The sequence below is a fragment of the Rattus norvegicus genome, chromosome 18, assembly GCF_036323735.1.
Source record: "Rattus norvegicus strain BN/NHsdMcwi chromosome 18, GRCr8, whole genome shotgun sequence".
In the NCBI taxonomy this organism is placed as follows: Eukaryota; Metazoa; Chordata; class Mammalia; order Rodentia; family Muridae; genus Rattus; species Rattus norvegicus.
Window position 1 is genome coordinate 41,185,529 of NC_086036.1, and position 12,101 is coordinate 41,197,629.

At 38.7% G+C, this 12,101-nt stretch overlaps 1 protein-coding gene across 1 annotated transcript in view; it reads right to left on the bottom strand.

Moving 5' to 3' along the window:
• The window catches only part of Ccdc112 (coiled-coil domain containing 112), a 34,190-nt gene that overhangs the window by 760 nt on the left and 21,329 nt on the right, over positions 1-12,101 (bottom strand). Inside the window, exons 3-9 of the mRNA NM_001109124.1 lie at positions 11,749-11,870; positions 9,091-9,180; positions 7,202-7,277; positions 6,447-6,837; positions 3,056-3,469; positions 1,379-1,474; positions 234-352 (exon numbers count right to left, since the gene is read on the bottom strand). Of these exons, the coding sequence (NP_001102594.1) occupies positions 234-352; positions 1,379-1,474; positions 3,056-3,469; positions 6,447-6,837; positions 7,202-7,277; positions 9,091-9,180; positions 11,749-11,870 (1,308 nt within the window). The remainder of the gene's footprint in view (positions 1-233; positions 353-1,378; positions 1,475-3,055; positions 3,470-6,446; positions 6,838-7,201; positions 7,278-9,090; positions 9,181-11,748; positions 11,871-12,101) is intronic.

The following is a 12,101-nucleotide window of genomic DNA, read 5'->3' on the forward strand; positions in this document are numbered from 1 at the left end:
AAGCAAGTTACCCTCTCACAGTCACATGCACACCAGAGCAGCCATAGTTCCCACATACCCTTGCACACAAAACACACAATAAAATAAAAAGTTAAAAATATAGATTTGCTTTATAAATCTGTTAATGAAAAAATATATATCCAAAAACTACATAAAATACAACCATGCATAAAACAGCATAAAATAAAACAGAATAAGTTTCTATAAATGAACACCTTCTACTACCTTCTCACCTGTGTGGGATATGGAGAAGTGGCCCAGAGTCTAATGGACCTATCTTCTTAGTTCGTTGTTCCCAGCCTCTGGTAGGTTTATAAAGCCTAGAGGGATCTCTACCCACATTACTTTCAACCTGTGATCAGAAGTAAAATAGTATCCGTTAACTTCATGAATTAAATTTGTACAAGTAAAATCCTGGAATTTCTCATGTGAATTCCTATTTTCAGTTTTGTTTTCTTTTTTTTCCTCATATGTTTTATAATGGAGCCTGAAGTTTTAAAAACTATATTTGGCATCACCCAAACAGGAACAAACTACGGTGTCCAAGATAAGCTCCAGGTGCTTATGCTGCTAATATCAATTAATAAACTGCTAAGTTATCCTTTCCAAGTTCTATTATTTCATTCTATTCTAATTATAAGAAACAGACTACAGCTTGTGTAAGAGCACTATAACTGGACAATAAAGGTAGGATAAATAGCACCAATAAAGACATCTATTTGACCCATGAGGACACCACATTGGTTCTGAGCCAATGGGACTAAGCAATGCCCACAGCTACACAGATGCTGAATGGAGGGTCAGAAAGAATAAGTCGTGAGAGGAGCAAGAAAAGTCAGGGTGAAAGAAAAGAGTGCTTCTAAAATGACATGGCAGAACTCAACAGTTGCTAAACATTAAGTTCTGCTCTGTAGTACATAAGGGTGAAATGTAAGGCAGAGAAAATTTATATATATTTATATATATATAAAGGGAATGGTTCTGCGAGTCTCCTTAAAGTCAAGGAATCAGAATGAGGAGGAGGGAGCCAGGGGAAGGTAAGACATTCTGGTGTGCTCTGCCTCTGCTTGACTACAGATATTCTCCACTGTACACTTCAGAAAGGAAGGACGTTTACTGATTTTGCCATAAACAAATGATGACTATCTGAAGAGATGACGTGCTTAACCTATTTAAATACACCTAACATACACGTTACATACAAGAGAACATGTAGAACTCATTCATGGGAGACATTTATGATTATATACTGTTTTAGAAAATGAACTTCAAAAGTAGAGATGTTAAAGCAGGGCATGATGATAGCCTATGCACTCAAGGACAGTCTGGGCTACAGAGCAAGATCAGTGTCAGAAACAAATAGAACAGAATAGAATACCTTTTCTTTTAATTTTGTCAGTCGCCTTTGTTTTTCTGCTTTCTCCTCTTCTTTTGCCTGTCTATCTAGAATTTTCAATTCAAGTTTATGTAAATCCTAAGAAAGTACCAACAAAAAGATTACATTAAAAACACAATTAACATAATTTGCTTCCCTAAGGATTTGCAAATTTAAATCAAGTCAGCTGCCCACTCCTTCAAAAGTGGTGTTTTCACAGGAAGGCTAAGAGCTGCACTTCCCTGACCCCTGCTGGTCTTCCTGCATTAATGTCTTTGTAAATGTCACTTGTTTTACACAGGTTCACTCTACACCTCTTAATGAGTGATTATTTTTCCCCTAGCTTCATCTAGTCTGGAATTTCCCATGTGAGTTCCTATTTTCAGTTTTGTTTTCTTTTTTTTTTCTCATATGTTTTATTATGGAGCCTGCTTACTTTGTGGGGAGAGGGGAAACTAAAAGAAATACATTGCAGTGCATACAATTCATGTCTTCCTATCTGTTTTCCTTTGTGCCTCCCTTTATGATTGTTGTTGCTGTGCATTTTGATGCCCTTAACAATTCTTAACATTTTCACTCCCTGGGATCTACTTTTTTGTTCATACTTTGAACATCTTAGCATAACCTTCCCTGCCTTGCTTAGACAACACATTCAGCCTGGCTCATAACCTCCTTGACTGTTGATTCCCATCTGTTGCTTTAATGTTCCAAAGATACTGGAAATATAACTGTATAGGGGTAGGGGGGAGGAGTGGGCCACTAGGAATTGAACCTAAAGCCTCCAACCTACTAGGCAAGAGTTCTTTCAGTAAACTACATCCTGGGCATTGTACTCGAAAGTGTATAGTTTCTGAGAACCACACTGTTGACACTCCTCTGAGCCTTTAGTCATGCTCTCCCTTCTGTTAGAGAAGAGCTCTCCTTCCCTTCTCCTTCAAGACTCAATTCAAGCATCCCCTTCTCTCTAACACGCACAGATCTGGTAAGCACCTTCTGTACTACCTACCCACTTGCAATACTCTGTCTATACCTTAGCTACCACACCGCTTGTCCTAATTGAGTTTCTAGTGGTGTGATGAACAACACAACCAAAGCAACGTGGAAGACAAGAGGTTTATTTTAGCTCACAGTTGTAGCTCATCACTGACTGAAGGCAGGAACCTGGAGGCAGGAACTAAAACAGAGACCATGAAAGAGCTCTGCTTACTAGCTTGTTCCTCATGGCCTGCTCAACCTGCTTTCTTATATAACCCAGGAGTACCTGTGCAGAGATAGCACAGGTCACAGTGGACTGGGCCCTCCCACATCAGTCAGTAATAAGAAAGATGCCCTATAGATAGGTCTAAAGGTCAATCTAATGGAGGCATTTTCTCAACTGAAGTTCTCTCTTCCCAGAAGACCCTTGTTTGTGTCAACTTGACCAAAAAAAAAAAAAAATAATAATAATAATAAAAATCTAACCAGGACACAGTGTCCTGCACACTTTACTTGCACACATCTTTTCTATTAAACTGTAACTTACTACAAGTTAGGGAGCAAAGCGCACTCATTGTGCTAAAGTGATGCCAGCAGGTGTGATGTGTAAGATGAGGAATGAACTCAGTGTCTCCAGAAGCAAACCTGGAAGCAAGGCCTTCACTATGCAAACTTATGAACTACCTAGGAAGGGTGTTTACTCACTCTTTCTTGAAACCTGGAAATCTCATCAGCAGCAGTCTTCCTCTTCTCTGCCTTTTCTGTCTTTTCCTTTATCTCCTTCTCAAGCCTCAGGAACTCTTCTTGTTCCCTCTTCTGCTGTGTGTAGCTCTCTAGGAGCAGCTTCAGCTTTGACTGCCGCTGGCGCTCTCTCTGCTGCTTTCTCTCTTTCTCTTCCTCTTCTCTGAGCTGGGACGCCTGCTTCACTGACATCTCTATACTCTTCTGCTTCTTCCAAGCTTCCACTGCCAATTTCTGCTTCTTTCTCTGTTCCTCTTTCTGTTTTAGATTATCTTCTGGTTTGCTCTGAGAAGGCGGAGGTGTGGTGTCTGCCTTTTCTTTTAACTTGAGTATTTCCTCCTTCTTTTGCTGCTTTTTGATTTTCCAATTTTGAATAGACTAAAATGATCAGAGTGAAAGGCAACAAAATCAAACAAGTTTGTGATGAGATCAGCCAAGGGCATTTCAAACACAACCTCAGCTCTATTTTCCCAGAAAGATATTCATTTGGAGATGCTGGACATTTAGGTTCTTAGAGTTTGTTTTAGACCAGGGCAATTTTTTCTACTCACATTTAAGAAACTTATGGTATGCCCTAAATCTCTGAGCCATGGGATATTCTTTGGCCTTCCTCTGCATGCAGGAGCCCTCCTGATTCCTCAGTCATTCTCAGGTACTGCCATTTCCCTCCAATCACCTCACTTTTGTTTTCAAATTCTATTTTTAGGCATACAGTGCTTTCTAAGAGATCTTTCTCTTACCAAGTATCAAAAGAAGATTTAAAAATGGGACTGAATCTGCTGTGATTTGAATGGCCTATAGGTTCATATATTTGAATGCTTAGTCCCAAGTAGGTAGAACTGTTTGGGAAGGATGAGAAGGTGAAGTCTTGTAGGAGGACATGTGCCTCATGATTATAGACCAAGATGTAAGCTCTCAACTACTATTCCAGCACCGTGCCTGCCTGTCCCCTGCCATGCCCCCTGCCATGATGGCCATGAACTCTGAAACCCCTGGAACCATACACCCTAAATCAAATGCTTTCTTATAAATTTGCCTTGGTTGTAGTGTTTTGACACGGCAATAGAAAAGTGACTAAGTCATTCATAAAGCTGTAGGAAGTAATTCTTACACAGAGTTCTTGTCACAAATGAGTTAGTGCCTGGTACATGATGCTTCATAAGCTCAGGAAAGAAAGAATAAAACCATCCCATCTCTCAGTATGAATATGTCAAAGATTACCTAAAATTCTAGCAACCTTTATACCATACAATATGCCATCTAAAATATCACTCAGTTCCTGTCCCAGTCAGGAAACTATTTTCTCATCTTTCTTATAATGTATCATTCATTAACTCATACATGCATGCATTCAATACATTCTACATAGTGCGATAATGTGAAAAGCAAAGCAATAGGATTCAGAGATGATTAATGATACATCCAGACAGTACCACTTGATATGCCAGTCCTCAAACATATCATGAATTTGTGGCAAAATGTACTTCTTTCACTGAGAAACCCCATCCCCCCCCCCCCCCCACACACACACACTCACATCTCTGGAACAAATCAACTGAAATGAACAGTATGCTTACTGGCCTACTGACTATCACACATCGCCCCATTTCATGACAGAGTAGTCAAAGTTTATAGACTGCTATCAAGTCCATGGATCAGCACTGAATGCAGATGGGGCATGGGCACATTACAGAGCACGGTGGAAAAGTCGTTAGTGAGTGATCACTATTTTGGGGTTGAAAAGAAGGTGGTGGCCTTTGACCTAGGAATATTTGTCAATCAGGGACTGGATGGGGAAAGGAGCTGTACACAAGAAGACAGGGTATTCAAGGGCCTGCAGAGCATTAAGTATCTTGTTTATGCAAAACACAGGCTATACCGAAGGAATTTGGGGTAGAAATGATAAATTCTCTACTCAACATCTTAAACTCTGTATACTTAACATTCAATACTTGTATTTCACCCAACTTCCCTCTCCTCTAACATGCAAACGACATCTCTGTGTTCACACCACTTTCTGCCTCAGCCTTACATCAAACCTATCAAACATTAGGAAACAGAGCAAGCGTAACTTGGGCCTGGGGTGCTTGCTTCTATTATAAGGAGCACTATGTCGGGCTGGAGAGATGGCTCAGCCGTTAAAGGCTAGGCTCACAACCAAAAATATAAGGAGCACTATGTCCTCTCTGAGATGCAGCATTCCACAAAGCTGGGAAGCAACTAGGTAAAAAAAATGGATTGTTGGGCCCAGAGTTCCAGTAGGGATGGGGGTCGAGATCTATGATATTCTAACTGGTTCCAGGACAGTACTGATGTAATATTACATTATCACCGAAAATCTAGTGTTCCAAGTTGTGGTAGAAGAAAAGGCTACACATTATTTAGTAGCTTATAATTTTGAGTCTTTAAAAATTATTTATATGCTAAAAATTGCTTAAAACTGCCAAAGTCAATCTCCTCACATTCACCTTATTTTAGATAATATAAAACAATGAGAGTAAGAACATTAAACCCACAGCTTAATCTAAACTTCAGATTATACATGAGATCATTATTTGCTTAGAAGACATGTGTTCTTGCTAAACCAAACCAGCTATAACAGCTGACCTCAGACAACAGGAGCAAACACACAAGAATACACAAAACCTCAGACTTTTCAACAGGGAACCTATTTCTTTAAATTAATGATCCTGAACCAAGGTGATTTTGCTCCCCAGACAAAAGTGGCAATATCTAGAGACATAGCTGTTGATTGCAAAGAAGGGAGTGTTGCAAGTACCAAGTGCTGGAGCCCAGCTGTGACACTACTCACCATGGACAGGACAGCCACCAAAAGCTAGATATCCAGTACCAGATGCTGATATAAAACTTTGACCTAAGTCAAAGCCAGACTACCGTTTATTTGAAAGTGAACCTTTTAGGATATTTGCTATAAGCTTCTTATGGTAGCTAAAATTTGAGTCTTTACAAGATGATGTTGAAGTTCAAAAATAACAAAGAAACTTTTAAGAGACTGCTCCCCATAGTAATTAATGTGGCATTTGCTAAGAGAAGTTTTCCTGCTGTCTGTGCAGTTCTGAATCAGTCCTTGTCCTGAGAGTGGAGAGACAGGGTCTTACAGAGCATTATGGAATCTCTTGTGGTAGCAATGTTTGCTCTTGGGAAGTCTAACTGAAGTTGTACTGTTGAGCACAAGTAACCTAGCTTCCCAACACCTTGGTTTCACCTGCTGCTATAAGAGACCATGGGCTGCTGTAGGCTGTTTGTGGAAAGCTAATGAGAGTTAATCTTTGGACATTTGGACACCAGCACACAGATGCACATGACTCACGACATCTGTTATCATTACTATTACCTCTTTTTTTTTTTCTTCTAGAGCCAGGAATTTTTGGTACCACTTCTCATGTTGCTGAATTTCATCCAGCGTTCTTCCCGGAAGATGTTCTATAACCTCCTTCATAAATGTCAGCTTCCCCTTATGTTTGTTCCTCACTTTCACAAAGTTCTGGTGGTCCAAGTCATCCCAGCCCCCCTGTCGCCCTCCTGTTTGCTGAAGGAATTTTTCAAATTCTATCACTTCTTCTGGAAGCGTACTCGGTGTCACTCTGTCTACAGGAAGCTTGCTGGAGATGGCCCTGAAAGCTCTCTCTGTTTCTGAATTACCCAGCGCCCAGGACTCGATCCTCCTGGAGATGGCGCTCAGCTCATTATTGGTTGTTTTCTCCTCCTGAATAAGCTCTTCATATCTAAAATGAACAAGAACGAAGTTTGAATAACACAACAACCAATCCAAATTAACCCTCACTCTTCTGAAAATTTAACTGCCCCTTTGTTGGCATTTCTAATATTAGTAATAGTCATGTATGAGCCTTAAAGGAAGTTTGTTTCCTCCAACATAAACAATCTTGCAAACTTTTATTAGTGATCTTCTGGTGTCCAAAATAAATGAAAATTTACTTTAAGTATGAAAGGCCATTTAAACTATAGGACAGAAGGCAGTGTTAATGTTGCTTTTGTATAAGTCTCAGTACATTCACAGACAAGAACTCAAGGGTGAATTATTGGAAAAATCAAAGTAAAAATCTTAGGTTAAGTTAGTTTAAAACATACATTAGTCTCTGTTCTTCTTTAAAAGTATTGATTGCATTTTCAATTTCTTCCATCATTTCTCTGAGCTTCTCAACAACTGTAAAAAAAATGCCATATTTTAATGTAGCTGAGTTGATAGTAATAATAATAAAATACAGACTTCCCCTATTTAAAAAATTACTTAACCTAACCAATTAAGAAAACTTGCTCATAAGTACATTTTAGTGATCATAATTTCTGATTAAAGGTATTTTCCTCACACCTATATTATTAAATCCTATAATCAATATTACTTTTATAAAAATTAGTTCGTATAACACATACTATCGTTTGACTTCTAATCTTTATTTAAGAAAATATTTTGGTTAAAAAAATGTGGATAGTCAGGAATAGTGGTGCACACCTTTAAGCCCAGCCCTTGGGATGTGGAAGCAGGTGAATATCTTATACACAGCCAGATCTACATAGTGAGGCTTCAAAAGAAAAAAGAAAGTTATGCTTAACCTAGCATGTAAGTATATATACTACTGCCTCATGTTTTCTATGACTATGTATGGCATTTCAGAGCATAGAAATCATTGAATCATTTAATTTTCCTGTTCATGAAACTTTAAATATGCAGAATGGTAAAGTAAAAATCCATGAACATATATTTATAATATAACATGTCCATGTAAGTATTTTTACCAAATAGCTACTAAAGCTTGAAATGCTGAAATAGGAAAGTGTGCCTATTCTACAGTATGTTAGACTTGTCCATCTCTTCTGCAGAGGCTCTACCAACTCTTTCACCGTCTTCCTCCCATGTACTTCCCACCATGTCCAAAATAAGTCAAGAATCTGTCATCAATTTAACTGTTATTTTTGTGATTATTAAGAAACATGTATTTCACCTGAGTTTTGTGTTTCTTGATACAGTGTGTACCTTATAATCTTTGTCCATTTTCCTCTCACTGTTATCTTGGTTGTTCTAATTTGTAGGCATTCTATATATCTTAGGAATATTTAATTATGAAATTGCATATGTAGCTAGAGTTTTCTAATTTGTCTTTCAGCAGTGTTTACGGGTTTACCTGTTCTTAAGTAATTAATTATTGTCCTTTTTTTTCCTTTAGATTTTTTTGTTCTTTTCTTATGCAACAGAATTCTATGAGAAAGATGCTACATGTTCCCTCTAGCACTTTATGGCTTCAATTAGTTTAATGAGTACTTCCCATTTTTTTCCTGCTTCCCAGTTTTATTGTTTGCCATGCTCCAAGCACTGCACCCATAATCTGGAGCACTGCTTCTCTCCATCCTGCCCCACAGCCTATGAGCAGGCCCATGATCTCCATTGCACAGCTGAAGACACAAAGCTTGGAGAGAAAATGTCCTGATTAATAAACGACAGAGCGAGGCTCTGACACAATTTACTCTCCAGGTTCAAGTGCTGGGCTCTGAATTTTGAAACAGGATGTGGCGTAATTTTTTTACTTCTTCCTCCTCCAGATTAGCGTTTGTCCCAGTAGGGTCAAACCATTTATGTGTTTGAAATACTTCTGAAAGATTTTTTTTTTTTCCAAAAAGCAAATGACAGGATAAGCACCAGACCAGGAACTGGGAAAGCAGTCTTGTTCTAGTTGGCTAACTCTAAAGCCTCCTGGGCCAGTGTTTCTGCCTCACATTGTCTCTTCTGCCTACTTTACATTGTTTTAGGATTGAATGGTAGTTCAAAGGCTAAAGAATGCTACATAAATTCTAAATGCTGTACTTCTCCACTCTACCCTGATTAATCCCTAACAAAGTAGGGCTGGCTCCACTAACACTGGATGGAAAGGGCAAGACATGTACTAGAGAAGCATGCAGTTACTTAATGCACTAGCAGAAAAGAACACTGTATTAAAGAGACTCTTCCACTGAACTCTGCTTACAGTCAGGGGTTGGCTTCACACTTTTCAGCTGGTTCTGAAGTTTCTTTACGTTGTTATGTATCTTGGCCAACTGTTGCTGGATTTTTGCTCCTGTAAGGAAAAGTCCACACTTTAATCCTGTGACAAGTGTGGCTACAATTAAGCTTCTGCAGGTAAACTCTACACTGTCCCTCAGTTGAAAGACAGCCAAGACCACTTAAAGGGCAGCCAACTTATTTTGTAAATATTAAAACTATCTAACCAACATTAATTCTATATGATATGTGTACACAGTGTGTGCATGTGTGGTGGGCAAGGGTAGAAACCAGTGAAGGAAAGAAAGGAATTTTGTTAGCAAGTTAAATAATTAAGAGCTGGCTTCTGTCTTTTTTTCCCTCAGCTCATCAGTTCTGCCATTATCTTATGCAATCTTATTTGTCATTTGGAAATGAAACACTGCACAGCCAAACCACTCAGTGTCAATAAAAATGCAGGCATGTATCAAAAACCAAGGTATGAACCCTGAGGTAAGGAACAGTTTCTTTAGAGCTAAGATCCATGAAGAAAAGTGTCTCTTTGCATAGAGACTGTGGTGACTGAATGAGAATGTCCCCACAAGCTCCAAGGGAGTGTGTGATGGTTTGCATATGTTTGGCCCAGAGAGTGGCACTATTAGAAGGTGTGGCTTTGTTGGAGGAAGTGTGTCACTGTGGAGGCTGCCTGAGGATGCTCAGTTTGTTCCTGACTTCCTTAGGGTAAAGATGTAGAACTCAGCTCTTCCTGCACCATGCCTGCCTGGATGCTGTGTTGCTGCTATGTTCCCGCCTGAACCTCAGAACCTCTAAGTAAGCCCCAATTAAATGTTGTCCTTTATAAAACTCACATTAGTCATGGTGTCTGTTCACAGCAGTAAGACCCTAACTAAGACAAAGTGGCACTATTAGGAAATGTGGCCTTGTTGGAATAGGTGTGGCTTTGTTGGAGGAAGCATGTTACTGGTAGTGGGCTTTGAGGGTTCAGATACTCAAGCCAGGCCCAGTGTCACTCTCTCCCTGCTGCCTTTGGACCTGGTTGTAGAACTCTCAGCTACTTCTTAAATATCATGTCTGACTGCATGTGCCATGCTTCCCACAATGATGACAATGGACTACACCTCTGAATTGTTAAACTAGGCCTCAATTAAATGTTTTCCTTTTTAGGAGTTGTGGTCATAGTGTTTCTTCACAGCAATAGAAACCCTAAGACAGAGACCATGTGTTCCCTCCTCTTTTAGACAAGGCACACAATATTAATAATGAGCAGCAAAACCGAAGAACAGAAAACAGTTTAAAAATAAATAAATAAAGTTGCATTGAAAAAGAGAAAAGTGAGTTGGACATGGCAGTATGTGCCCATAATGCCAGTATTTAGAAAGTGGATATAGAGCTCACGAGTTTGAGTCAACCATGGCAATATAGAGTGCAAAGTCAGTCTGAGCCACAGGAGACCTTGTCTCAAAGGAACAAAGGAAAGGGTAAAACAAGTCACCTAAAAATAAACAAATTTGGATCCTTTGTTTAAGGATATAAATAAGAAAAGGAAGATCACCCTGCCTGTGTCTGCAAAAGCAAGAATAGCAGTAGTTACAACATCACGATCTAGATTGTTCTAGGAATTCAAGAATGAATTGGTGGTGTTTCTACTGCAGCCTATTCATCAGAAGAGAGAGAGTGAGTCTCACTACTACATAACAAAAGATGACTTTAAAAAATGGCATGATTTGGGCTGGAGAGATGGCTCAGTAGTTAAGAGCACTGACTGCTCTTCCAGAGGTCCTGAGTTAATTCCCAGCACCTACATGATGGCTCACAACCATCTGTAATGAGATCTGATGCCTTCTTCTGGTGTGTCTGAAGACAGCAATAGTGTACTCGCATATGTAGAATAAATAAATTTTTTTAAAAATGGTATGATCTTATATTCAGAAAGGAAGATTCCTAAAATTTCTTTTAGCTGGTGATAAGGCAGTATCATGAGCAGTTTACTCTTTCTAGCAAATCAGTATGTTGTAAAGCTGAGTGATGGCCATTTTTTTCCTGTATGCAATGCAAAGCAGTTTTATATTATAAGGATTTTTACAACATACAGAATCTAACCCTACAAGGTGTTCTCATACCCTATAATAATGATTAATCTACATAACAAACAACAGAACATATTTACTGTATAACCTGTAAGGTATTTTCTTGTATTTCATCTCAGCATCAGATGCACAGAAATTGAAGGCTTTACAATGTAGACAAGGAAACTCAAGCTTGGGTGTAACCCAATATTATAGCTTTGTACAAATAGTGATGGAGGCTCTGACTGTGCTGACATTTACTGGGTCTAGCACTCAGTCAACAAGGCCAGAGAGATGAGCTAGGATCAGATAGCACAGGAAACAAAATACTTTTGTTTTTTTAAATATTAATGGCATTTGCTGATTACCAACCCCAAATCATCTTTCCTATTTCCTATTAAGAAATAGACTTAGAAAACAGTTCATTAGAATACTAAACAGTAACCTGAAAAGAAAATTCATGTCCTTAAGAGAAAGACTTGTCACCAGCTCTGTATTACCACAGAACTATGTACACGGACAGTACAGAGCAACACTGCCCTTTAGATCAGGCAACAGTCATCATGACACCAACTTACTTTCCATCTTCCTGCTGTTGATCAGTTTGTTTTCCAATTCTTCCAGCAAACTATACTCAGTTCTGAAGTGGCCTCTTTGGTTGTAGAAATGACTGTGTTTGTCTTTTTCTATGACAATAACTCTTTAGGAAAAGAAACAAATGGTATAAATATGTCTTAAGTACATTTTATTTGTTTAACATATCAATACATTTAAAATAATTAGTACTTCATGTTCAAGTCATTTAAAAATAAGAGTGTGATTACTTAGACTAATAAGGTTAAGGAATCAAAATAGCAGGTAAAATAGTTACTAGTTAAGTCCAATTGTAACCATCTATAATTTGAAATGATACATATTTCCCTTGAAATTT